This window comes from Scomber japonicus, chromosome 2, assembly GCF_027409825.1.
Source record: "Scomber japonicus isolate fScoJap1 chromosome 2, fScoJap1.pri, whole genome shotgun sequence".
NCBI lineage: Eukaryota > Metazoa > Chordata > Actinopteri > Scombriformes > Scombridae > Scomber > Scomber japonicus.
This window is the reverse complement of record NC_070579.1, coordinates 3,229,497-3,257,049: the sequence shown is the minus strand read 5'-3', so window position 1 is coordinate 3,257,049 and position 27,553 is coordinate 3,229,497. Positions and strand designations below refer to the sequence as shown.

Below are 27,553 nucleotides of genomic sequence, written 5' to 3'. Positions count from 1 at the left end.
AGAGAAAGCAATCAACACACCACCTTCTCTGTTCAGCTTTATTTCCAGAGAATAATATTACAACACATTGCTTATACTTAGTCTGGCTACAAAACAGGTGTTTAAATAAAATATAGTATTTACAATCTTCAGTGTGTCAGCTGATCAGTGGTTCAGATGTTTCTATGACTTCTTTGTGTTGGTTGGCTGACTGATGTTTGACAAATCCCCAAACGACACAGTGGCTGAGCCACGCTTCGCTGGTTTGGCCTGATGAAAAAAAAAAAACATTTAATGGATTAATTAACAACAGTTACACTGATAGACCTGCTTTGGTATTTCTTTCCTGTTTCTGGGTTATTTGGAATGACTGACAATTGTGAACTCTGGGAATCATAACTTGGCACCAAAATTGGAGACAGAGATAAAATAAATAAAGACTCTGTTAAACACACAACTCTGTTTGTTGTAGGAGAACATCCGTCTCACCTGTGATTCATGAGGCTTCCAGCCATTCATGTAGAGGATCTCAAAGGTGGCAGGGATGGACCCGTCCTTGTTTCCATACATCTCTGAAACACACAGAGACAAAGTTTAACAAAATAACAACAAAACAAAACCACTGAACATGCCATCGAGTCCTGACAGCAACAGGAAAGATCACTGCTGACCTGAATGTTTATGATAAAGTGGATCTATAGTGGATCTATCCGACTGTTATACAAACCAGACAGGCTACTCTGCTGGACACCTGTTACTTTGCTGCTGTATTCTTGGATGTGATATTTAGACTGCCATACCAACAGATGTGGCAAAATGATCAAATGTAGAGAGTCATCAGGGACCTGTCAACATGAAACCTGTTGAACTCTGCTGCTAACCATTTCAGTGTTATGATCTAAAGCAAAGAAACAAGTAAGGTTGTACATAACGCAAAATATAGACATTGCATCTGCATGAGGTTAAATTAAATCATCTTTCAGTTGTTGTTAACTGTTTGTCATCTCATTTTGTATTTGTGAAAAAAAAACTGGAAAATGGTTTGAAGAAGTTAAAAGTATGTTTGGAAATAACTAACTGTGGCTGTTTGAAGAAAAACCTCAAAAAATTTCAATGCACATTATTAAGCTGAGCAACAACTGTATAAGCCAATAACATAATAAAAGTCCTGAATATCTAATATATTAAACTTATTTACATTCTTGGCTCCAGTTATTACATTTGAAAAGTATTAAAAAAGTGTTTCTTTAGGCTTATTACATAAAGAATGGGAAACATTATTACGTTATCTGCTGTTATTACGTTATTGGCTTCTACAACTCCTTTTCACATGTCGAACTCCTCCTACCTGTTAGGTGCAGAACAACCTTTGCTCCATGATATTTCACAATAATGCTGTAAAACAGAGGAAGAAAAAAAATCCCACATACAGAGCGGGAGCAAGAGGAGGAGCAACACTGGAGAAAAAGACAGACAGCTTCAACGTCACTCTGCAGAAATGAAACTTAACATTAATCAGAGGACAGCAGAGCTGCAGTCGAGTCTCTCCACTTCTGTCCAAATATAAATGAAACTGAGTTCATCAAGTCTTTCTCAACAACACAGCAGAGTCTCTGCCAAACACTGGTGAGTACAACTGATCATATTTAATGTTTCAACAACCAGCTTTAACACAGGAGACAGGAAGTTCATCTCTTTTCATTTCATACTGACACTTGTGAGATTGTTTACAGTATAACTGCAGCTGCTTTTACAGACTCAGTAAAAAACACTTTAAGTGTTTTTAAGTCTCTGTCAGTTCTCAGGACTTTTGTAAAGTGTAACTGAACCTCTGTGGTTTGGAGTTTAGCTTCACTGCTATTTCCTGATCTTTGACTATTTACTGATCACTTCCTACAGACACATTTCATTTCCTGTAGCTGTTTCACATTAAAAGCTTTCCACTGGTGACCCAGCAGGACACTTTTATTGTGAAGCAGCAACAGGAAATAAAATGTGTTTTGTCACCAAGTTAGCAAAAGCTTTGTTAGCAGTGAGATTCTTCAATACTAATTCTTCTCTACAACAAGATATGAACATATTCTGTGATATTTTATCAGTGGATCAGATTGTATTGAGTAATAGTAAAAGCACAAACAGCCACAATGAGCTGTTAGATAAAGAGCTGCAGATGAGTAAAATGATTGAAGTTGTTCACAGCATATTTAATGAAAAGTTTTGCTTTATATCAAGCTATAGCCTACTAAATGTAACAGTAAACAAACTTTTTTTTTAGAAAACAAAAAATAATATGTTTTGTTTCTCTTCTTTCACTCTACATGTGTAGATATGTCTGCTGCCAGCTGTCTGAGATCTGAAGATCAGTTTCTGTGCTCCATCTGTCTGGATGTGTTCACTGATCCAGTCACCACACCATGTGGACACAACTTCTGCAAAAACTGCATCAATGAACACTGGAACAGTAATGACCAGTACCTGTGTCCAATGTGTAAAGAAATGTTCAACACAAGACCTGACTTGAGGGTCAACACTTTATTCTCTGAGATGGTTTCTCAGTTCAGACAGGAAGCTCAACAGAAAGCCAGCAGCAGCAGCTCAGAGCAACAAGCTGCCAAACCAGGAGAAGTTCCCTGTGACGTCTGTACTGGAACCAAACTGAAGGCCCTGAAGTCCTGTCTGGTGTGTCTGATCTCCTACTGTGAGACTCACCTGGAGCCTCATCTGACAGCTTTAGGCCTGAAAAGACATCAGCTGATCAACCCTGTGGCGAACTTGGAAGACCGGATGTGTATGAAGCACGATAAACCTCTGGAGCTGTTCTGTAAGACCGACCAGACATGTGTCTGCATGCTCTGCCCTGTTTTAGACCACAAGACACATGAATTTGTTCCTCTGAAAGAAGAATATGAAGGAAAGAAGGCAGAGCTGGGGAAGACAGAGGCTGAATTTCAGGAGATGATCCAGAAGAGACGACTGAGGATTGAAGAGATCAAACACTCAGTTGACCTCAGTGAGGAAGCTGCAGACAGAGAGAAAGCAGAAGGTGTTCAGTTCTTCACCGCTCTGAAGGAGTCTGTTGAGAGAAGCCTGAATGAGCTCATTGAGACGATTGAAGAGAAGCAAAGAACAACAGAGAAACAGGCTGAAGACTTCATCAAAGAGCTGGAACAAGAAATCTCTGAGCTGAAGAAGAGAAGCTCTGAGGTGGAGAAGCTCTCACACTCTGAAGACCACCTCCACCTCCTCAAAAACCTCCCGTCCCTGAAAGCTGCTCCACCCACCAAAGACTGGACAGAGGTCAGCGTCTGTCCATCATATGAGGGGACTGTGGTGAAAGCTGTGGCTCAGCTGGAGGAGACGCTCAGTAAACAGATGAAGAAGCTGCTTGCTGAGGCTGAGCTGAAGAGGATCCAGCAGTATGCAGTGGATGTGACTCTTGATCCTGATACAGCACATCCTAAACTCATCCTGTCTAATGATGGGAAACAAGTAAACTGTGGTGATGTGAAGAAGAATCTCCCAGACAACCCAGAGAGATTTACACTTTATACTGATGTTATAGGAAAGCAGAGTTTCTCTTCAGGCAGATTTTACTTTGAGGTTCAGGTTAAAGAGAAGACTGAGTGGGATTTAGGAGTGGCCAGAGAGTCGATCAACAGGAAGGGAAACATGACACTGAGACCTCAGGATGGTTACTGGACTATATGGTTGAGAAATGGAAACGAGTACAAAGCTCTTGCTGGCCCTTCAGTCGTTCTCTCTCTGAAGTCTCGTCCTCAGAAGGTGGGGGTGTTTGTGGATTATGAGGAGGGTCTGGTCTCCTTTTATGACGTAGATACTGCAGCTCTTATCTACTCCTTTACTGGCTGCTCCTTCACTGAGAAACTCTACCCATACTTCGGTCCTGGTCCTAATTATGGTGGTAAAAACTCTGCCCCTCTGATCATCTGTCCTGTCAATCAAACTGAGTAATCATCTTTTTTATTTCATGAGACCAAATAAGTGTCAGTAACATTCAGTGTGTCATACTGTACACTTTGTTTATTAAGAATAAAGAAGAACTATATTAAAAGAATGTTATGTATCCCACGAAAAGTGAGATTCATTCATTAAAAATTAAAACTATTCAAACTTTTGATCAAATTCACACAACTCTATTCTCACTTCTACTTAAAATCAAAGTTAACAAAGAAACCAAAAGTTTCTTGTGTTTGGTTAAACAGTCTCAGGCTCCATCTTTGTAAATATGACATTTTACTGCCAATTTTTGCTCTATATAATAGAAACTGAATATTTTTTGGATGTTGGACATTTTTACAATTTTCTGACCTTTTATGGAGTAAAAAAATATTTAAAAGATATTAGAGTGGTTAATTGTTGATGTAAATAGCCATTGGCTGCAGTAATAGTTGATTGACTGAATATATGTATATGTATATTATTTATATTTGAGGTTTGGTTTGTTATTGACCACTTTGCCATTTTCTGTTAGTTTGAATACTGATGAGATTGATTATGATGTAAAGAAATGTGTAAATATGTGATTGTAAAGAAACCAACAGTAAACTAAACTAGGTGTGTAGTTTTAATGTGATGCTTTAACAACATGACCTGAGTAAGCAGTGACTTGTTGAACACCAAACACTAGCACTTTGCTGCTGTATTCTTGGATGTGATATTTAGACTGCCATACCAACAGATGTGGGAAAATGATCAAATTGATTCTATGTAGAGAGTCATCAGGGACCTGTCAACATGAAACCTGTTGAACTCTGCTGCAAACAGTTTCAGTGTTATAATCTAAAGCAAAGAAACAAGTAATGCAAAATATGGACATTGCATCTGCATGAGGTTAAATTAAATCATCTTTCAGTTGTTAACTGAAAGTTGTTAACTAAACTCACTGTTCTGTCATGTCATTTTTTATTTGTAAAAAAAAAAAAAAAAAGACTGGAAAATGGTTTGTACAAGTTAAAAGTCTGTTTGGAAATAACTAACTGTGGCTGTTTGAAGAAAAACCTCAAATACTTTTAATACACATTATTAAGCTGAGCAACAATATGAGCCAATAACAAAATAAAAGTCCTGAATATCCAATAAATGAAACTTATTTACGTTATTGGCTCCAGTTATTACATTTGCAAAGGATTTTTTTTTTTTTTTTTTTTTTTACCAGGCAGCCAAAAGTTATGATGTTATTGGCTTCTACAACTCCTTTTCACATGTCTAACTCCTCCTGCCTGTTAGGTGCAGAACAACCTTTGCTCCATGATATCTCACAATAATGATGTAAAACAGAGGAAGAAAAAAAAGTCCCACATGCAGAGCCGGAGCAAGAGGAGGAGCAACACTGAAAAAACCAGACAGACAGCTTCAATGTCACTCTGCAGAAATGAAACTTAACATTAATCAGAGGACAGCAGAGCTGCAGTCGGGTCCCTCCACTTCTGTCCAAATATAAATTAAACTGAGTTCATCAAGTCTTTCTCAACAACACAGCAGAGTCTCTGCCAAACACTGGTGAGTACAACTGATCATATTTAATGTTTCAACAACCAGCTTTAACACAGGAGACAGGAAGTTCATCTCTTTTCATTTCATACTGACACTTGTGAGATTGTTTACAGTATAACTGCAGCTGCTTTTACAGACTCAGTAAAAAACACTTTAAGTGTTTTTAAGTCTCTGTCAGTTCTCAGGACTTTTGTAAAGTGGAACTGAACCTCTGTGGTTTGGAGTTTAGCTTCACAGCTATTTCCTGATCTTTGACTATTTACTGATCACTTCCTACAGACACATTTCATTTCCTGTAGCTGTTTCACATTAAAAGCTTTCCACTGGTGAACCAGCAGGACACTCTTATTGTGAAGCAGCAACAGGAAATAAAATGTGTTTTGTCAGCAAGTTAGCAAAAGCTTTGTTAGCAGTGAGATTCTTCAATAATAATTCTTCTCTACAACAAGATATGAACATATTCTGTGATATTTTATCAGTGGATCAGATTGTATTGAGTAATAGTAAAAGCACAAACAGCCACAATGAGCTGTTAGATAAAGAGCTGCAGATGAGTAAATGATTGAAGTTGTTCACAGCATATTTAATTAATCAAAGTTAACAAAGAAACCAAAAGTTTCTTGTGTTTGGTTAAACAGTCTCAGGCTCCATCTTTGTAAATATGACATTTTACTGCCAATTTTTGCTCTATATAATAGAAACTGAATATTTTTTGGATGTTGGACATTTTTACAATTTTCTGACCTTTTATGGAGTAAAAAAATATTTAAAAGATATTAGAGTGGTTAATTGTTGATGTAAATAGCCATTGGCTGCAGTAATAGTTGATTGACTGAATATATGTATATGTATATTATTTATATTTGAGGTTTGGTTTGTTATTGACCACTTTGCCATTTTCTGTTAGTTTGAATACTGATGAGATTGATTATGATGTAAAGAAATGTGTAAATATGTGATTGTAAAGAAACCAACAGTAAACTAAACTAGGTGTGTAGTTTTAATGTGATGCTTTAACAACATGACCTGAGTAAGCAGTGACTTGTTGAACACCAAACACTAGCACTTTGCTGCTGTATTCTTGGATGTGATATTTAGACTGCCATACCAACAGATGTGGGAAAATGATCAAATTGATTCTATGTAGAGAGTCATCAGGGACCTGTCAACATGAAACCTGTTGAACTCTGCTGCAAACAGTTTCAGTGTTATAATCTAAAGCAAAGAAACAAGTAATGCAAAATATGGACATTGCATCTGCATGAGGTTAAATTAAATCATCTTTCAGTTGTTAACTGAAAGTTGTTAACTAAACTCACTGTTCTGTCATGTCATTTTTTATTTGTAAAAAAAAAAAAAAAAAGACTGGAAAATGGTTTGTACAAGTTAAAAGTCTGTTTGGAAATAACTAACTGTGGCTGTTTGAAGAAAAACCTCAAATACTTTTAATACACATTATTAAGCTGAGCAACAATATGAGCCAATAACAAAATAAAAGTCCTGAATATCCAATAAATGAAACTTATTTACGTTATTGGCTCCAGTTATTACATTTGCAAAGGATTTTTTTTTTTTTTTTTTTTTTTACCAGGCAGCCAAAAGTTATGATGTTATTGGCTTCTACAACTCCTTTTCACATGTCTAACTCCTCCTGCCTGTTAGGTGCAGAACAACCTTTGCTCCATGATATCTCACAATAATGATGTAAAACAGAGGAAGAAAAAAAAGTCCCACATGCAGAGCCGGAGCAAGAGGAGGAGCAACACTGAAAAAACCAGACAGACAGCTTCAATGTCACTCTGCAGAAATGAAACTTAACATTAATCAGAGGACAGCAGAGCTGCAGTCGGGTCCCTCCACTTCTGTCCAAATATAAATTAAACTGAGTTCATCAAGTCTTTCTCAACAACACAGCAGAGTCTCTGCCAAACACTGGTGAGTACAACTGATCATATTTAATGTTTCAACAACCAGCTTTAACACAGGAGACAGGAAGTTCATCTCTTTTCATTTCATACTGACACTTGTGAGATTGTTTACAGTATAACTGCAGCTGCTTTTACAGACTCAGTAAAAAACACTTTAAGTGTTTTTAAGTCTCTGTCAGTTCTCAGGACTTTTGTAAAGTGTAACTGAACCTCTGTGGTTTGGAGTTTAGCTTCACTGCTATTTCCTGATCTTTGACTATTTACTGATCACTTCCTACAGACACATTTCATTTCCTGTAGCTGTTTCACATTAAAAGCTTTCCACTGGTGAACCAGCAGGACACTCTTATTGTGAAGCAGCAACAGGAAATAAAATGTGTTTTGTCAGCAAGTTAGCAAAAGCTTTGTTAGCAGTGAGATTCTTCAATAATAATTCTTCTCTACAACAAGATATGAACATATTCTGTGATATTTTATCAGTGGATCAGATTGTATTGAGTAATAGTAAAAGCACAAACAGCCACAATGAGCTGTTAGATAAAGAGCTGCAGATGAGTAAATGATTGAAGTTGTTCACAGCATATTTAATTAAATGTTTTGCTTTATATCATGCTATAATCAATGGAACAGTAAACAAACGTCTTTTTTAGAAAACAAAATAAATAGTTTTTTTCTTTCACTCTACATGTGTAGATATGTCTGCTGCCAGCTGTCTGCTATCTGAAGATCCGTTTCTGTGCTCCATCTGTCTGGATGTGTTCACTGATCCAGTCACCACACCATGTGGACACAACTTCTGCAAAAACTGCATCAATGTCCACTGGAACAGTAATGACCAGTACCTGTGTCCACTGTGTAAAGAAATGTTCAACACAAGACCTGACATGAGGGTCAACACTTTGTTCTCTGAGATGGTTTCTCAGTTCAGACAGGAAGCTCAACAGAAAGCCAGCAGCAGCAGCTTAGAGCAACAAGCTGCCAAACCAGGAGAAGTTCCCTGTGACGTCTGTACTGGAACCAAATTGAAGGCCCTGAAGTCCTGTCTGGTGTGTCTGACCTCCTACTGTGAGACTCACCTGGAGCCTCATCTGACAATGTCAGGTCTGAAAAGACATCAACTGATCGACCCTGTGGATAACCTGGAAGACAGGATGTGTATGAAGCACGATAAACCTCTGGAGCTGTTCTGTAAGACCGACCAGACATGTGTCTGCATGCTCTGCTCTGTTTTAGACCACAAGACACATGAGTTTGTTCCTCTGAAAGAAGAATATGAAGGAAAGAAGGCAGAGATGAGGAAGACAGAGGCTGAAATTCAGGAGATGATCCAGAAGAGACGACTGAAGATTGAAGAGATCAAACACTCAGTTGACCTCAGTGAGGAAGCTGCAGACAGAGAGAAAGCAGAAGGTGTTCAGGTCTTCACCGCTCTGAAGGAGTCTGTTGAGAGAAGCCTGAATGAGCTCATTGAGACGATTGAAGAGAAGCAAACAACAACAGAGAAACAGGCTGAAGACTTCATCAAAGCGCTGGAACAGGAAATCTCTGAGCTGAAGAAGAGAAGATCTGAGGTGGAGAAGCTCTCACACTCTGAAGACCACCTCCACCTCCTCCAAAACTTCCCGTCCCTGAGAGCTGCTCCACCCACCAAAGACTGGACAGAGGTCAGCGTCTGTCCATCATATGAGGGTACTGTGGTGAGAGCTGTGGCTCAGCTGGAGGAGACGCTCAGTAAACAGATGAAGAAGCTGTTTGAGGCTGAGCTGAAGAGGGTCCAGCAGTATGCAGTGGATGTGACTCTTGATCCTGATACAGCACATCCTAAACTCATCCTGTCTGATGATGGGAAACAAGTAAACTATGGTGATGTGAAGAAGAATCTCCCAGACAACCTAGAGAGATTTTATGGTTGTTGTTGTGTTTTAGGAAAGCAGAGTTTGTCTTCAGGCAGATTTTACTTTGAGGTTCAGGTTAAAGAGAAGACTAAATGGACTTTAGGAGTGGTCAAAGAGTCGATCCACAGGAAGGGAAAAATCACACCGAGTACTCAGGATGGTTTCTGGACTATATGGTTGAGAAATGGAAATGAGTACGAACCTCTTGATGATCCTTCAGTCCGTCTCTCTCTGAAGTCTCGTCCTCAGAAGGTGGGGGTGTTTGTGGATTATGAGGAGGGTCTGGTCTCCTTTTATGACGTAGATGTTGCAGCTCTTATCTACTCCTTTACTGGCTGCTCCTTCACTGAGAAACTCTACCCATACTTCAGTCCCTGTAATAATGATGGTGGTAAAAACTCTGCCCCTCTGATCATCTGTCCTGTCAATCTAATGAATAGTCAACAGTTTTTATTTTATGAGAGCAAATATTAAGTGTCAGTTACATTCAGTGTGTCATACTGTACACTTTGTTTATTAAGAATAAAGAAGAACTGTATTAAAAGAATGTTGTGTATCCCATGAAAATTGAGATTCATTCATTAAAAATTAAAACTACTCAAACTTTTGATCAAATTCACACAACTCTATTCTCACTTCTAGTTAAAATCAAAGTTTACAAAGACACCAAAAGTTCTTGTTTTTTGTTAAACAGTCTCAGGCTCCATCTTTGTAAATATGACATTTTACTGCCATTTTCTGCTCTATATAATAGAAACTGAATATTGTTAGGACGTTGGACATTTTTACAATTTTCTGACCCTTTATGGAATAAAAAAATGATTTAAAAGATATAAGAGAGGTTAATTGTTGATGTAAATAGCCATTGGCTGCAGTAATAGTTGATTAACAGAATATATGTTCATGTATATTCTCTATATTTGAATTTTGGTTTGTTATTGGCCACTTTGCCATTTTCTGTTTGTTTGAATACTGATGAGATTGATTTTGATTTACAGAAATCTGTAAATATGTGATTGTTAAGAAACCAACAGTAAACTAAACTAGTTGTGTAGTTTTAATGTGATGCTTTAACAACATGACCTGAGTAAGCAGTGACTTGTTGAACACCAAACAGTAAAAATAAAGCCTGGTTTACAGAGAAGCTGTGTTTGTGTTTCTGTTACAGTTCATTAACAATCACTAATGTTTTTACTGCTTTATTTAACATACACTTATTAGTCTACATTATGCAGCTTTGTATCATCATATTTCATTACTTTCTCTCTGTACTGCTTGTTAGTTTTATTTAATTGACCTACAATCTATTGAGAGGCTTGTTTTCTACTGAAGTAAATCATCCAACTGTTTTTATTGTTAAACTTTATGCCGACTGTACAGTAACCAATATTTAAATTAAAACATGTATTAGTGTTTTATATTAACTTAAAATAGGGTTTCAGTATTTGTGTTCTGTTTCATTAAGTAATTTAAAGATTGTGACATGTCCTATCATAAACAAATAAATATTAGTTATTACAGTCATTATAATGTTTCCTGTAAAAAGTGAATAATCTGGTATGTACAGCAGTAACTAGAAAATATATCAGAATAATATTAAAAATATCTTGTTATGATGGAAAACATTATAACGGAATAACTTCTGTATTCAGTGTTTCAACCTTATTAGACGTTTTCTTTTATATTCAGTGTATATAGTATTTCAACCTTGTTACAGGTAAATTTAGCAGCTTGTCTCTCTCTTATTTGAAACTTACCTTTATAAATAGCTGCTGCAGTAATTATGGTCTCTCTGTACAACAGTGACATCCAGTGGCCAGATTTGGTTTTGCAGCCTCAAAACTCACCTTTCAGTTATCACAGTGTAACGGAGTTAATGATCCACTTGCCATTTCTAACTGGCCTGTTTTTAATATATATTTGCACTGATTTTAATTTATTATTGGCCATTTGTCCATTTCCTATTGTGTTGTGTATTTTATTATTTTATTTTATTCTTTCTCTGCATAAGAATAATCACTATTACCACAGAGACTATGAGAGTAATATGAGTACAGCGCCCTCTGCTGGTGCGCCCTGAACTCAGCAGTCTGTGAATGCCGTCTCTGCGGTAGGTGCACATTTTATCAGCTCCGTAAAAATAGAGATGTTAACCTTGTTTTATGGCTAAAAGTGAGTGTCTGTATCTTATGCTGTATGTCTGTATTATCAGTGTTTTGAATTGTTTAAGTCGGGGTGTTGAGTGCACCACGTCATCGGTGGTTTGCTAGCTAAGCTCTGTATGTAAATAAATAGTAGGCCTATGGAGTAGCTGCTAGCTAGCACCAAGTCAAACTTACCTTATTTTATGTTATTTTATTTTAGCATTTTTGAGAAGTTCATGTGAGAGACTGACTGTGGGATATCACTCCTTTTACCATCAGAATAAATGGCAGGTTGATGCCGGTGTTACAAATCAACTGGTTTTCACGTTAACTGGTTACCTTTGTTTGTAAACAAACACCGCTCCTGCAGATGTTCCCGTCACGGAGAGAAAATGTAGCTGACCTCGCGAATGCCTGAATGCACGTCCATATATAAATCTGATGATCTCTCGCTCCACCTGCTTAATCCAAACATGATACCTCATGTTGTGAAGTACAATTGTGGGATCCGAAATACTAGACACCATATTCTGTATACATGTTCAAATAAAAATAAATAAATAAAAAGTCACCCGACACGGGATTTGAACCAACTGCAAAAATTCCCCAGCCTAATGATTTACCATTAGGCCACATAGCTACACAACAAGCAAGTGTCATAAAGTCATACAATTACTGTTGAATTAAAAATCACGTTTGCATAGCCACGACTGTCAACACACCACGGCCAAATTAACTTGTGACCACTGTTATTGCAATGATAACACTTTAGCACCTTACAGGTCCAGCTTGCTGCACCTCTGAAAAACATTTCACGATGATCAAAGATCACGTTTGGTAAAGATGGTCGAGGAAAATCACGCATTTGATGTTTTGGACACGTTTACGTCCGTGTGTTGTAAATCATGTAGGAGCAACATTGTGTAAATAAAACAATTTGAAGTCGAGCGGATAGGCTATCTATCTATCTATCTTCATTTGTATAGCGCCAAATCACAACAAAGTTATCTCAAGGCTCTTTACACATAGAGCAGGTTCTAAACCAAACTCTTCAGGTTTTCATTTTAAAGAGACCCAACATTCCCACATGAGCAAGCACTTGGTGACAGTGGAGAGAAAAAACTAGCCTACCTTTAAACAGGAAGAACCCTCAGAACCAGACTCAGAGTGGGAGAACAAAACAAATAACAATCCTATCTTACTAAATAGAAACCGGAAACAAAATGTACTTTTAGTCTCAATTTCATATTTGGTCATATTGCTTTCCTCGCTCCACTACCCATCCATCCATTCAGTCCAAACTTCCTCAAATCAACAAGTGATGTGATGAATGATTTTATAACTGTGTACCACTATGTGTGGATATCCTATATGCCACGCGTTACTCCGCTCGACTTCAAATTGTTGCTCAATGCACACTGTTGCTCCAACATGATTTACAACACACGGACGTAAACGTGTCCAAAACATCAAATGCGTGCTTTTCCTCGACCATCTTTACCAAACGTGATCTTTGATCATCGTGAAATGTTTTTCAGAGGTGCAGCAAGCTGGACCTGTAAGGTGCTAAAGTGTTATCATTGCAATAACAGTGGTCACAAGTTAATTTGGCCGCGGTGTGTTGACAGTCGTGGCTATGCAAACGTGATTTTTAATTCAACAGTAACTGTATGACTTTATGATAGATGTTTGTTATGTAACTATGTGGCCTAACGGTAAATCACAAGACTGGGGATATTTTGCAGTTGGTTCAAATCCCGTGTCGGGTGACTTTTTATTTATTCGAGCGGAGTAACGCGTGGCATATAGGATATCCACACTTGTTAAGTCCACTCCTTCTTCTTGTTAAAAGGGAGTTTTTTCTTGCCACTGTCACCAAGTGCTTGCTCATGTGGGAATGTTGGGTCTCTTTAAAGTTAAAACCTGAAGAGTTTGGTTTAGAACCTGCTCTATGTGTAAAGAGCCTTGAGATAACTTTGTTGTGATTTGGCGCTATACAAATGAAGATAGATAGATAGATAGCCTATCCGCTCGACTTCAAATTGTTTTATTTACACAATGTTGCTCCTACATGATTTACAACACACGGACGTAAACGTGTCCAAAACATCAAATGCGTGATTTTCCTCGACCATCTTTACCAAACGTGATCTTTGATCATCGTGAAATGTTTTTCAGAGGTGCAGCAAGCTGGACCTGTAAGGTGCTAAAGTGTTATCATTGCAATAACAGTGGTCACAAGTTAATTTGGCCGTGGTGTGTTGACAGTCGTGGCTATGCAAACGTGATTTTTAATTCAACAGTAATTGTATGACTTTATGACACTTGCTTGTTGTGTAGCTATGTGGCCTAATGGTAAATCATTAGGCTGGGGAATTTTTGCAGTTGGTTCAAATCCCGTGTCGGGTGACTTTTTATTTATTTATTTTTATTTGAACATGTATACAGAATATGGTGTCTAGTATTTCGGATCCCACAATTGTACTTCACAACATGAGGTATCATGTTTGGATTAAGCAGGTGGAGCGAGAGATCATCAGATTTATATATGGACGTGCATTCAGGCATTCGCGAGGTCAGCTACATTTTCTCTCCGTGACTGGAACATCTGCAGGAGCGGTGTTTGTTTACAAACAAAGGTAACCAGTTAACGTGAAAACCAGTTGATTTGTAACACCGGAAGTGACGGTGGTGGTTCTTCCATAACACAACGCAACAGAGATGGAGTACACAACCGCCACATCAACAAGAACTTTATCAACTCAACTGTATTTCATAAAGGTAAGATGTACTGCAGGGCTTCTGTAGTTTGAAGTAGATTGGTTTAAAGAGTATAGGTGCGCCTAATATACTTGCAACTGAGTGTAGTTTCCAAATCTGTTCAGTGCTACTTGGAAGTGAATATTATACTTAATTACACACAGCTGAAATTTAGAGCTTTAAATGAAGTAAAAAACAACACAGTAGTAGAATACATTGAGCTAAAATAGGAGCAGATTATTCAACTAATATTGTTTTGTATTTAAGTATGTCTTCATTAAGATTGAGCTCTGCCATATGTCCCACAGAGATGCTATTTAAAGTATTCAAAGTCCAGATGAAACAGCTTTTTGACAGTTTTATTTTTCAAATTGTATGTTTTTTTATTTCCAATTCTTACTGTTAAATGTTTGTTTTATGTAAAGCACATAGAGTTGCCATTGGGTATGAAATGCGCTATTTAAATAAAGCTGCCTTGCCTATCTAACTTCCATATTATGGTCTCAATAACTAGTTTCATGTTGACACAATGTTCATTTTTGAAACTATGGTCTGATTTTAATTAAAATTTGATATAAATCTGGGTATGCTTTAGTGCGTGGCAAGATTGTATTGATAGGTTGCTACCATGGCAACAGCATTGGTTAGGTAACATAAAAGAACATTTTGAAACATTTTATAAAAAAGTCTTATTTAGTGTTTGGTTAAAGTAAAGGACCCTCTGAAGAGTCAGATGTTGAGTTTTATCAGCAAGTACATTTTATTAATATCCAAAAACTAAACTTCCTGTTAAAGAAAATGTAATCCACACACCACCTTCTCTGTTCAGCTTTATTTCCAGAGAATAATATTACAACACATTGCTTATACTTAGTCTGGCTACAAAACAGGTGTTTAAATAAAATATAGTATTTACAATCTTCAGTGTGTCAGCTGATCAGTGGCTCAGATGTTTCTATGACTTCTTTGTGTTGGTTGGCTGACTGATGTTTGACAAATCCCCAAACGACACAGTGGCTGAGCCTCGCTTCGCTGGTTTGGCCTGATGAAAAAAACAAAAAAACATTTAATGGATTAATTAACAACAGTTACACTGATAGACCTGATTTGATATTTCTTTCCTGTTTCGGGGTTATTTGGAATCACTGACTGTTTAAAAGACAAATTACCTCTGGGACATTACTTGGCACCAAAACTGGAGACAAAGATAAAATAAATAAATAAATAAAGACTTTGTTGAACACACAACTCTGTTTGTTGTAGGAGAACATCCGTCTCACCTGTGATTCATGAGGCTTCCAGCCAATCATGTAGAGGATCTCAAAGGTGGCAGGGATGGACCCATCCTTGTTTCCATACACCTCTGAAACAAACAAAGACAAAGTTTAACAAAATAACAACAAAACAAAACCACTGAACATGCCATCGAGTCCTGACAGCAACAGGAAAGATCACTGCTGACCTGAATGTTTATGATAAAGTGGATCTATAGTGGATCTATTTGCCCTCTTCACCATCCGACTGTTATACAAACCAGACAGGCTACTCTGCTGGACACCTGTAACTTTGCTGCTGTATTCTTGGATGTGATATTTAGACTGCCATACCAACAGATGAGGCAAAATGATCAAATTGATTCTATGTAGAGAGTCATCAGGGACATGTCAACATGAAACCTGTTGAACTCTGCTGCTAACCGTTTCAGTGTTATGATCTAAAGCAAAGAAACAAGTAAGGTTGTACATAATGAAAAATATAGACATTGCATCTGCATGAGGTTAAATTAAATCATCTTTCAGTTGTTAACTGTTTGTCATCTCATTTTGTATTTGTGAAAAAAAAGGAAAATGATTTGAAGAAGTTAAAAATGTGTTTGGAAATAACTAACTGTGGCTGTTTGAAGGAAAACCTCAAAAAAACTTTCAATGCACATTATTAAGCTGAGCAACAATATAAGCCAATAACATAATAAAAGTCCTGAATATCCAATAAATGAAACTTATTTACGTTATTGGCTCCAGTTATTACATTTGCAAAGGATTGTTTTTTCACCAGGCAGCCAAAAGTTATGATGTTATTGGCTTCTACAACTCCTTTTCACATGTCTAACTCCTCCTGCCTGTTAGGTGCAGAACAACCTTTGCTCCATGATATTTCACAATAATGATGTAAAACAGAGGAAGAAAAAAATCCCACATACAGAGCATCACCAAGAGGAGGAGCAACACTGGAAAAACAAGACAGACCACTTCAACGTCACTGTCCAGAATTGAAACTAAACATTAATCAGAGTTACATCAGAGCTGCAGTCGAGTCTCTCCACTTCTGTCCAAATATAAATTAAACTGAGTTCATCAAGTCTTTCTCAACAACACAGCAGAGTCTCTGCCAAACACTGGTGAGTACAACTGATCATATTTAATGTTTCAACAACCAGCTTTAACACAGGAGACAGGAAGTTCATCTCTTTTCATTTCATACTGACACTTGTGAGATTGTTTACAGTATAACTGCAGCTGCTTTTACAGACTCAGTAAAAACACTTTAAGTGTTTTTAAGTCTCTGTCAGTTCTCAGGACTTTTGTAAAGTGGAACTGAACCTCTGTGGTTTGGAGTTTAGCTTCACTGCTATTTCCTGATCTTTGACTATTTACTGATCACTTCCTACAGACACATTCTGTTTCCTGTAGCTGTTTCACATTAATGGTTTTCTTCCCCAGGGAAAAGGGGATGCTTTTTTTGTGAAGCAGCAACAGGAAATAAAATGTGTTTTGTCATCAAGTTAGCAAAAGCTTTGTTAGCAGTGAGATTCTTCAATAATAATTCTTCTCTACAACAAGATATGAACATATTCTGTGATATTTTATCAGTGGATCAGATTGTATTGAGTAATAGTAAAAGCACAAACAGCCAAAATGAGCTGTTAGATAAAGAGCTGCAGATGAGTAAAATGAAAGTTCACAGCATATTTAATTAAAAGTTTTGCTTTATATCATGCTATAACCTACTAAATGTAACAGTAAACAAACGTCTTTTTTACAAAACAAAAAAATAATGTGTTTTGATTCTCTTCTTTCACTCTACATGTGTAGATATGTCTGCTGCCAGCTGTCCGAGATCTGAAGATCAGTTTCTGTGCTCCATCTGTCTGGATGTGTTCACTGATCCAGTCACCACACCATGTGGACACAACTTCTGCAAAACCTGCATCAATGAACACTGGAACAGTAATGACCAATACCTGTGTCCAATGTGTAATAAGAGTTTCTACATACGACCTGAGCTTCACATCAACACTTTCATCTCCGAGATGGTTTCTCAGTTCAGACAGGAAGCTCAACAGAAAGCCAGCAGCAGCAGCTCAGAGCAACAAGCTGCTAAACCAGGAGAAGTTCCCTGTGACGACTGTACTGGAACCAAACTGAAGGCCCTGAAGTCCTGTCTAGTGTGTCTGACCTCCTACTGTGAGACTCACCTGGAACCTCATCTGACAAAGTCAGGTCTGAAAAGACATCAGCTGATGGACCCTGTGGAGAACCTGGAAGACAGGATGTGTATGAAGCATGATAAACCTCTGGAGCTGTTCTGTAAGACCGACCAGACATGTGTCTGCATGCTCTGCTCTGTTTTAGACCACAAGACACATGATGTTGTTCCTCTGAAAGAAGAATATGAAGGAAAGAAGGCAGAGCTGGGGAAGACAGAGGCTGAAATTCAGGAGATGATCCAGAAGAGACGACTGAAGATTCAAGAGATCAAACAGTCAGTTGACCTCAGTGAGGAAGCTGCAGACAGAGAGAAAGCACAAGGTGTTCAGGTCTTCACCGCTCTGAAGGAGTCTGTTGAGAGAAGCCTGAATGAGCTCATTGAGACGATTGAAGAGAAGCAAAGAACAACAGAGAAACATGCTGAAGACTTCATCAAAGAGCTGGAACAGGAAATCTCTGAGCTGAAGAAGAGAAGCTCTGAGGTGGAGAAGCTCTCACAGTCTGAAGACCACCTCCACCTCCTCCAAAACTTCCCGTCCCTGAAAGCTCCTCCACCTACCAAAGACTGGACAGAGATCAGCGTCCGTCCACCATCATATGAGGGGACTGTGGTGAGAGCTGTGGCTCAGCTGGAGGAGACGCTCAGTAAACAGATGAAGAAGATGTTTGAAGCTGAGCTGAAGAGAGTCCAGCAGTATGCAGTGGATGTGACTCTTGATCCTGTTACAGCACATTCTGCACTCATCCTGTCCGATGATGGGAAACAAGTTCACTGTGGTGATGTGGAGAAGAATCTCCCAGACAACCCAGAGAGATTTGCTAGATGTGTTTGTGTCTTAGGAAAGCAGAGTTTGTCTTCAGGCAGATTTTACTTTGAGGTTCAAGTTAAAGAGAAGACTGACTGGGATTTAGGAGTGGCCAGAGAGTCGATCAACAGGAAGGGACACATCACACTGAGTACTCAAGATGGTTACTGGAATATATGGTTGAGAAATGGAAAGGAGTACAAAGCTGATAATAACCCTCCAGTCCGTCTCTCTCTGAAGTCTCCTCCTCAGAAGGTGGGGGTGTTTGTGGATTATGACGAGGGTCTGGTCTCCTTTTATGACGTAGATGCTGCAGCTCTTATCTACTCCTTTACTGGCTGCTCCTTCACTGAGAAACTCTACCCATACATCAGTCCTAGTCCTAATGATGGTGGTAAAAACTCCGCCCCTCTGATCATCTGTCCTGTCAATCAAACTAATGAATAGTTGCCAGTTTTTATTTCATGAGATCAAATATTAAGTGTCAGTAACATTCAGTGTGTCATACTGTACACTTTGTTTATTAAGAATAAAGAAGAACTGTACTAAAAGAATGTTATGTATCCCATGAAAAGTGAGATTCATTCATTAAAAATTAAAACTATTCAAACTTTTGATCAAATTTACACAACTCTATTCTCACTTCTAGTTAAAATCAAAGTTTACAAAGGAACCAAAAATGTCTTGTTTTTTGTTAAACAGCCTCAGGCTCCATCTTTGTAAATATGACATTTTACTGCCATTTTCTGCTCTTTCTGATAGAAAATGAATATTGTTTGGACGTTGGACATTTTTACAATTTTCTGACCCTTTATGGAGTAAAAAATGATTTAAAAGATATTAGAGGGGTTAATTGTTGATGTAAATAACCATTAGCTGCAGTTCTAATAGCTTAATAGAATATATGTTCATGTATATTCTCTATATTTGAGGTTTGGTTTGTTATCGACCACTTTGCCATTTTCTGTTAGTTTGAATAGTGATGACATTGATAATGATTTAAAGAAATCTGTAAATATGTGATTGTAAAGAAACCAACAGTAAACTAAACTAGTTGTGTAGTTTTAATGTGATGCTTTAACAACATGACCTGAGTAAGCAGTGACTTGTTAAACACCAAACACAAAAAATAAAGCCTGGTTTACAGAGAAGCTGTGTTTGTGTTTCTGTTACAGTTCATTAACAATCACTAATGTTTTTACTGCTTTATTTAACATACACTTATTAGTCTACATTATGCAGCTTTGTATCATCATATTTCATTATTTTCTCTCTGCACTGCTTGTTGCTTTTATTTAATTGACCTACAATCTATTGAGAGGCTTGTTTTCTACTGAAGTAAATCATCCAACTGTTTTCATTGTTAAACTTTATGCCCACTGTACAGTAACCAATATTTGAATTAAAACATGCATTAGTGCTTTATATTAACTTAAAATAGGGTTTCAATATGTGTATTCTTTCTGTTTCATTAAATAATTTAAAGATTGTGACATGTCCAACCATAAACAAATAAATATTAGTTATTACAGTCATTATAATAAATGCTTCCTGTAAAAAGTGAATAATCTGATATGTACAGTAGTAACTAGAAAACATATCAGAATAACATTAAAAATATCTTATTATAATGGAAAACATAATAAAAGAATAACTTCTGTATTCAGTGTTTCAACCTTATTAGACGTTTTCTTTTATATTCAGTGTATATAGTATTTCAACCTTGTTACAGGTAAGTTTAGTAGCTTGTCTCTCTCTTATTTGAAACTTACCTTTTATAAATAGCTGCTGCAGTAATTATGGTCTCTCTGTACAACAGTGACATCCAGTGGCCAGATTTGGTTTTGCAGCCTCAAAACTCACCTTTCAGTAATCACAGTGTAACGGAGTTAATGATTTCACTTGCCATTTCTAACTGGCCTGTTTTTAATATATATTTGCACTGATTTTAATTTATTATTGGCCATTTGTCCATTTCCTATTGTGTTGTGTATTTTATTATTTTATTATTTATTTTCTCTGCATAAGAATAATGGCTATTACCACTGAGACTATGAGAGTAATATGAGTGCAGCACCCTCTGGTGGTGCGCCCTGAACTCAACAGTCTGTGAATGCCGTCTCTGTGGTAGGTGCACATTTTATCAGCTCCGTAAAAACAGAGATATTAACCTTGTTTTTATGGCTAAAAGTGAGTGTCTGTATCTTATGCTGTATGTCTGTATTATCAGTGTTTTGAATTGTTTAAGTCGGGGTGTTGAGTGCACCACGTTATCGGTGGTTTGCTAGCTAAGCTCTGCATGTAAATAAATAGTATGGAGTAGCTGCTAGCTAGCACCAAGTCAAACTTATCTTATTTTATGTTATTTTATTTCAGTATTTTTGAGAAGTCCATGTGAGAGACTGACTGTGGGATATCACTCCTTTTACCATCAGAATAAATGGCAGGTTGATGCCGAAAGTGACGGTGGTGCTTCTTCCATAACACAACGCAACAGAGATGGAGTACACAACCGCCACATCAACAAGAACTTTATCAACTCAACTGTATTTCATAAAGGTAAGATGTACTGCAGGGCCTCTGTAGTTTGAAGTAGATTGGGTTTAAAGAGTATAGGTGCACCTAATATACTTGCAACTGAGTATAGTTTCCAAATCTGTTCAGTGCTACATGAAGTGAATATTCTACTTAATTACACACAGCTGGAATTCAGAGCTGGAAATGAAGAAAAAAACAACATAGTAGTAGAATACATTGAGCTAAAATAGGAGCAGATTATTCAACTAATATTGTTTTGTATTTAAGTATGTCTTAATTAAGATTGAGCTCTGCCATCTATGTCCCACAGAGATGCTATTTAAAGTATTCAAAGTCCAAATGAAACAGCTTTTTTGACAGTTTTATTTTTCAAATTGTATGTTTTTTGTTTCCAATTCTTACTGTTAAATGTTTGTTTTATGTAAAGCACATTGAGTTGACATTGGGTATGAAATGCACTATATAAATAAAGATGCCTTTCCTATCTAACTTCCATATTGTGTCGTGTTTCTGAGTGAAACAGGATAGACAGATTGTGATAACGTTTGCAAAAAAAAAAAAAAACCCAACCGTGATGAATTCCAATGACTTGATGATTTTTTGTCTAGTGCCATCAACAGATCAGATTTACTCCTTTTCTAAAACTTCAGGTCTGGGCAAGATACCTCCTAAAATAAAGACTGAATTCCAGTCAGCTTGTAGGTTAGACAGATCAGGTGGAATGTGGGAGAACCATAAGCCTGCATTCTCTCTAATGGCCATCAGGGGGCGACTCCACTGGTTCAAAAAGGAAGTCTAATTGTAGAGACATCTGTGAGAAAATGACCCTACTTCTCACTTCATTTATTACCTCAGTAAATAGTTTCCTAATGACTTTGTGGTCTCAATAACTAGTTTCATGTCGACACAATGTTCATTTTTTAAAATTATTGTCTGATTTAATTAAAATTTGATGATGAATCAGGGTATACTTTAGAGCGTGGCAACATTGGTTAGGTAACAAAAAAGAACATTTTATAACATTTTAGTAACTTAAAGTCTTGTTTAGTGTTTGGTTAAGTTTTTGTTGAGTTTTTTCAGTAAGTACATTTTATTCATATTCAAAAAGTAAACTTCCTGTTCAAGATAAAAGCAATCCACACACCACCTTCTCTGTTCAGCTTTATTTCCAGAGAATAATATTACAACACATTGCTTATACTTAGTCTGGCTACAAAACAGTTGTTTAAATAAAATATAGTATTTACAATCTTCAGTGTGTCAGCTGATCAGTGGCTCAGATGTTTCTATGACTTCTTTGTGTTGGTTGGCTGACTGATGTTTGACAAATCCCCAAACGACACAGTGGCTGAGCCTCGCTTCGCTGGTTTGGCCTGATGGAAAAAAACAAAAAAACATTTAATGGATTAATTAACAGTTACACTAATAGACCTGATTTGATATTTCTTCCCTGTTTCTGGGTTATTTGGAATGACTGTTTAAAAGACAAATGAACTCTGGGAATCATTACTTGGCACCAAAATTGGAGACAAAGATAAAATAAATAAATAAATAAACATCTGTCTCACCTGTGATTCATGAGGCTTCCAGCCAATCATGTGGAGGATCTCAAAGGTGGCAGGGATGGACCCGTCCTTGTTTCCATACATCTCTGAAACACACAGAGACAAAGTTTAACAAAATAACAACAAAACAAAACCACCGAACATGCCATCGAGTCCTGACAGCAACAGGAAAGATCACTGCTGACCTGAATGTTTATGATAAAGTGGATCTATAGTGGATCTATTTGTCCTCTTCACCATCCGACTGTTATACAAACCAGACAGGCTACTCTGCTGGACACCTGTAACTTTGCTGCTGTATTCTTGGATGTGATATTTAGACTGCCATACCAACAGATGTGGCAAAATGATCAAATTGATTCAATGTAGAGAGTCATCAGGGACCTGTCAACATGAAACCTGTTGAACTCTGCTGCAAACCGCTTCAGTGTTATGATCTCAAGCAAAGAAACAAGTATGGTTGTACATAATGCAAAATATAGACATTGCATCTGCATGAGGTGAAATTAAATCATCTTTCAATTGTTGTTAACGGTTTGTCATCTCATTTTGTATTTGTGAAAAAAAAACTGGAAAATGGTTTAAAGAAGTTAAAAGTCTGTTTGGAAATAACTAACTGTGGCTGTTAGAAGAAAAACCTCAAAAACTTTTAATGCACATTATTAAGCTGAGCAACAACAATATAAGCCAATAACATAATAAAAGTCCTGAATATCCAATAAATGAAACTTATTTACGTTATTGGCTCCAGTTATTACATTTGCAAAGGATTTTTTTTTTTTTACCAGGCAGCCAAAAGTTATGTTATTGGCTTCTATAACTCCTTTTCACATGTCTAACTCCTCCTGCCTGTTAGGTGCAGAACAAGCTTTGCTCCATGATATCTTATAATAATTATGTAAAACAGAGGAAGAAAAAAAGTCCCACATGCAGAGCTGGAGCAAGAGGAGGAGCAACACTGGAGAAAAAGACAGACAGCTTCAACGTCACTCTGCAGAAATGAAACTAAACATTAATCAGAGGACATCAGAGCTGCAGTCGAGTCTCTCCACTTCAGTCCAAATATAAATGAAACTGAGTTCATCAAGTCTTTCTCAACAACACAGCAGAGTCTCTGCCAAACACTGGTGAGTACAACTGATCATATTTAATGTTTCAACAACCAGCTTTAACACAGGAGACAGGAAGTTCATCTCTTTTCATTTCATACTGACACTTGTGAGATTGTTTACAGTATAACTGCAGCTGCTTTTACAGACTCAGTAAAAAACACTTTAAGTGTTTTTAAGTCTCTGTCAGTTCTCAGGACTTTTGTAAAGTGGAACTGAACCTCTGTGGTTTGGAGTTTAGCTTCACTGCTATTTCCTGATCTTTGACTATTTACTGATCACTTCCTACAGACACATTCTGTTTCCTGTAGCTGTTTCACATTAATGGTTTTCTTCCCCAGGGTAAAGGGGATGCTTTTTTTGTGAAGCAGCAACAGGAAATAAAATGTGTTTTGTTATCAAGTTAGCAAAAGCTTTGTTAGCAGTGAGATTCTTCAATAATAATTCTTCTCTACAACAAGATATGAACATATTCTGTGATATTTTATCAGTGGATCAGATTGTATTGAGTAATAGTAAAAGCACAAACAGCCACAATGAGCTGTAAGATAAAGAGCTGCAGATGAGTAAAATGGTTGATATTTAATGAAAGTTTTGCTTTATATCATGCTATAATAAATGGAACAGTAAACAAACTTTTTTTTTAGAAAACAAAAAATAATGTGCTTTGATTCTCTTCTTTCACTCTACATGTGTAGATATGTCTGCTGCCAGCTGTCTGTTATCTGAAGATCCGTTTCTGTGCTCCATCTGTCTGGATGTGTTCACTGATCCAGTCACCACACCATGTGGACACAACTTCTGCAAAAACTGCATCAACGAACACTGGAACAGTGATGTCCAGTACCTGTGTCCAGTGTGTAAAGAAATGTTCAACACAAGACCTGACTTGAGGGTCAACACTTTATTCTCTGAGATGGTTTCTCAGTTCAGACAGGAAGCTCAACAGAAAGCCAGCAGCAGCAGCTCAGAGCAACAAGCTGCCAAACCAGGAGAAGTTCCCTGTGACGTCTGTACTGGAACCAAACTGAAGGCCCTGAAGTCCTGTCTGGTGTGTCTGACCTCCTACTGTGAGACTCACCTGGAGCCTCATCTGACAGCTCCTCGTCTGAAAAGACATCAGCTGATCGACCCTGTGGAGAACCTGGAAGACAGGATGTGTATGAAGCACGATAAACCTCTGGAGCTGTTCTGTAAGACCGACCAGACATGTGTCTGTGCACTCTGCTCTGTTTTAGACCACAAGACACATGAGTTTGTTCCTCTGAAAGAAGAATATGAAGGAAAGAAGGCAGAGCTGGGGAAGACAGAGGCTGAAATTCAGGAGATGATCCAGAAGAGACGACTGAAGATTCAAGAGATCAAACACTCAGTTGACCTCAGTAAGGAAGCCGCAGACAGAGAGAAAGCAGAAGGTGTTCAGGTCTTCACCGCTCTGATGGAGTCTGTTGAGAGAAGCCTGAATGAGCTCATTGAGACGATTGAAGAGAAGCAAAGAACAACAGAGAAACAGGCTGAAGACTTCATCAAAGAGCTGGAACAGGAAATCTCTGAGCTGAAGAAGAGAAGCTCTGAGGTGGAGAAGCTCTCACACTCTGAAGACCACCTCCACCTCCTCCTAAACTTCCTGTCCCTGAAAGCTGCTCCACCCACCAAAGACTGGACAGAGGTCAGCGTCCGTCCACCATATGAGGGGTCTGTGGTGAAAGCTGTGGCTCAGCTGGAGGAGACGCTCAGTGAACAGATGAAGAAGTTGTTTGAGGCTGAGCTGAAGAGGGTCCAGCAGTATGCAGTGGATGTGACTCTTGATCCTGATACAGCAAATCCTAAACTCATCCTGTCTGATGATGGGAAACAAGTAAATCATGTTGATGTGAGGAAGAATCTCCCAGACAACCCAGAGAGATTTTCTTCTGGTCCCTGTGTGTTAGGAAAGCAGAGTTTGTCTTCAGGCAGATTTTGCTTTGAGGTTCAGGTTAAAGAGAAGACTAAATGGAGTTTAGGAGTGGCCAGAGAGTCGATCAACAGGAAAGGACAAATCTTACTGAACCCTCAGAATGGTTACTGGACTATATGTTTGAGAAATGGAAATGAGTACAAATGTTGTAACAACACTCCACTCTGTCTCTCTCTGAAGTCTCAGCCTCAGAAGGTGGGGGTGTTTGTGGATTATGAGGAGGGTCTGGTCTCCTTTTATGACGTAGATGCTGCAGCTCTTATCTACTCCTTTACTGGCTGCTCCTTCACTGAGAAACTCTACCCATACTTCAGTCCTAGTCCTAATGATGGTGGTAAAAACTCTGCCCCTCTGATCATCTGTCCTGTGAATGAAACTGAGTAATCACCTTTTTTATTTTCATGAGAGCAAAAATAAACATTCAGTGTGTCATACTGTACACGTTGTTTTTTAAGAATAAAGAAGAACTATATTAAAAGAATGTTATGTATCCCACGAAAAGGGAGATTCATTCATTAAATTAAAACTATTCAAACTTTTGATCAAATTCACACAACTCTTTTTTCACTGCTACTTAAAATCAAAGTTTAGCAAGAAACCAAAAGTTTCTTGTTTTTTGTTAAACAGTCTCAGGCTCCATCTTTGTAAATATGACATTTTACTGCCATTTTCTGCTCTATATAATAGAAACTGAATATTGTTTGGACGTTGGACATTTTTACAATTTTCTGATCCTTTATGGAGTAAAAAATTATTTAAAAGATATTAGAGAGGTTAATTGTTGATGTAAATAATCATTAGCTGCAGTTCTAGTAGATTAATAGAATATATGTTCATGTATATTCTCTGTATTTGAGGTTTGGTTTGGTGTCGGTCACTTTGCCATTTTCTGTTTGTTTGAATACTGATGAGACTGATTATGATTTAAAGAAATCTGTAAATATGTGATTGTAAAGAAACCAACAGTAAACTAAACTAGGTGTGTAGTTTTAATGTGATGCTTTAACAACATGACCTGAGTAAGCAGTGACTTGTTGAACACCAAACACTAAAAATAAAGCCTGGTTTATAGAGAAGCTGTGTTTGTGTTTCTGTTACAGTTCATTAACAATCACTAATGTTTTTACTGCTTTATTTAACATACACTTATTAGTCTACATTATGCAGCTTTGTATCATCATATTTCACTATTTTCTCTCTGTACTGCTTGTTAGTTTTATTTAATTGACCTACAATCTATTGAGAGGCTTGTTTTCTACTGAAGTAAATCATCCAACTGTTTTTATTGTTAAACGTTATGCCGACTGTACAGTAACCAATATTTGAATTAAAACATGCATTAGTGCTTTATATTAACTTAAAATAGGGTTTCAATATTTGTATTGTTTCATTAAATAATTCAAAGATTGTGACATGTCCTACCATAAACAAATAAATATTAGTTATTAACAGTCATTATAATAAATGTTTCCTGTAAAAAATGAATAATCTGGTATGTACAGTAGTAACTAGAAAATATATCAGAATAACATTAAAAATATCTTGTTATAATGGAAAACATTATAACAGAATAACTTCTGTATTCAGGGTTTCAACCTTATTAGACGTTTTCTTTTATATTCAGTGTATATCGCTAGTATTTCAACCTTGTTACAGGTAAGTTTAGCAGCTTGTCTTTCTCTTATTTGAAACTTACCTTTTATAAATAGCTGCTGCAGTAATTATGGTCTCTCTGTACAACAGTGACATCCAGTGGCCAGATTTGGTTTTGCAGCCTCAAAACTCACCTTTCGGTTATCACAGTGTAACGGAGTTAATGATTCATTGTCATTTCTAACTGGCCTGTTTTTAATATATATTTGCACTGATT

General features: G+C 37.4%; 5 protein-coding genes and 1 long non-coding RNA gene across 9 annotated transcripts in view; 5 read left to right on the top strand and 1 right to left on the bottom strand.

The window, feature by feature from the left end:
* The window catches only part of LOC128376787 (nuclear factor 7, ovary-like), a 33,375-nt gene extending 23,519 nt beyond the window's left edge, over positions 1–9,856 (top strand). The window contains exon 3 of the mRNA XM_053336641.1: positions 9,757–9,856. The gene's annotated coding sequence lies outside the window, so the exon portion shown is untranslated. The remainder of the gene's footprint in view (positions 1–9,756) is intronic.
* LOC128376465 (E3 ubiquitin-protein ligase TRIM39-like) lies at positions 2,305–3,991 on the top strand. Of its 3 annotated transcripts, none has more exons than XM_053336418.1 (2): positions 2,308–2,534; positions 2,571–3,991. In XM_053336418.1, the coding sequence occupies exons 1-2, from the start codon at positions 2,308–2,310 to the stop codon at positions 3,949–3,951; spliced, it is 1,608 nt and encodes a 535-aa protein (XP_053192393.1). In that variant the 3' UTR covers positions 3,952–3,991. The 3 variants fall into 3 exon arrangements, with proteins under 3 accessions (XP_053192395.1, XP_053192393.1, XP_053192394.1); XM_053336419.1 differs by having other exon boundaries at positions 2,308–2,979; positions 3,049–3,991; XM_053336420.1 differs by having other exon boundaries at positions 2,305–3,991.
* LOC128379043 (E3 ubiquitin-protein ligase TRIM21-like) lies at positions 8,114–9,790 on the top strand. The gene has a single exon (XM_053338655.1). It carries the CDS (start codon positions 8,117–8,119, stop codon positions 9,788–9,790), a length of 1,674 nt encoding a protein of 557 aa, XP_053194630.1. The 5' UTR covers positions 8,114–8,116.
* Positions 9,857–15,037: 5,181 nt separating the features above from the next.
* On the bottom strand, positions 15,038–15,555 carry LOC128376998 (uncharacterized). Its single transcript, XR_008323287.1, has 2 exons — positions 15,501–15,555; positions 15,038–15,262 (listed from the first exon to the last, which is right to left on the bottom strand). It is a non-coding gene; the product is annotated as an uncharacterized LOC128376998 (long non-coding RNA).
* Positions 15,556–17,311: 1,756 nt separating this feature from the next.
* LOC128376876 (E3 ubiquitin-protein ligase TRIM21-like) lies at positions 17,312–18,961 on the top strand. Its single transcript, XM_053336734.1, has one exon. The coding sequence runs from the start codon at positions 17,315–17,317 to the stop codon at positions 18,959–18,961; it is 1,647 nt and encodes a 548-aa protein (XP_053192709.1). The 5' UTR covers positions 17,312–17,314.
* Positions 18,962–24,426: 5,465 nt separating this feature from the next.
* Positions 24,427–26,067, top strand: LOC128376224 (E3 ubiquitin-protein ligase TRIM39-like). Of its 2 annotated transcripts, XM_053336399.1 has the most exons (2): positions 24,427–24,653; positions 24,690–26,067. In XM_053336399.1, exons 1-2 carry the CDS (start codon positions 24,427–24,429, stop codon positions 26,065–26,067), a joined length of 1,605 nt encoding a protein of 534 aa, XP_053192374.1. The 2 variants fall into 2 exon arrangements, with proteins under 2 accessions (XP_053192374.1, XP_053192373.1); XM_053336398.1 differs by having other exon boundaries at positions 24,427–26,067.
* Positions 26,068–27,553: the final 1,486 nt, after the last annotated feature.

Bases quoted from the DNA above. Each gene is read 5' to 3' on its own strand.
- LOC128376465 (XM_053336420.1), top strand. From the start codon at position 2,308: ATGTCTGCTGCCAGCTGTCTGAGATCTGAAGATCAGTTTCTGTGCTCC.
- LOC128379043 (XM_053338655.1), top strand. From the start codon at position 8,117: ATGTCTGCTGCCAGCTGTCTGCTATCTGAAGATCCGTTTCTGTGCTCC.
- LOC128376876 (XM_053336734.1), top strand. From the start codon at position 17,315: ATGTCTGCTGCCAGCTGTCCGAGATCTGAAGATCAGTTTCTGTGCTCC.
- LOC128376224 (XM_053336398.1), top strand. From the start codon at position 24,427: ATGTCTGCTGCCAGCTGTCTGTTATCTGAAGATCCGTTTCTGTGCTCC.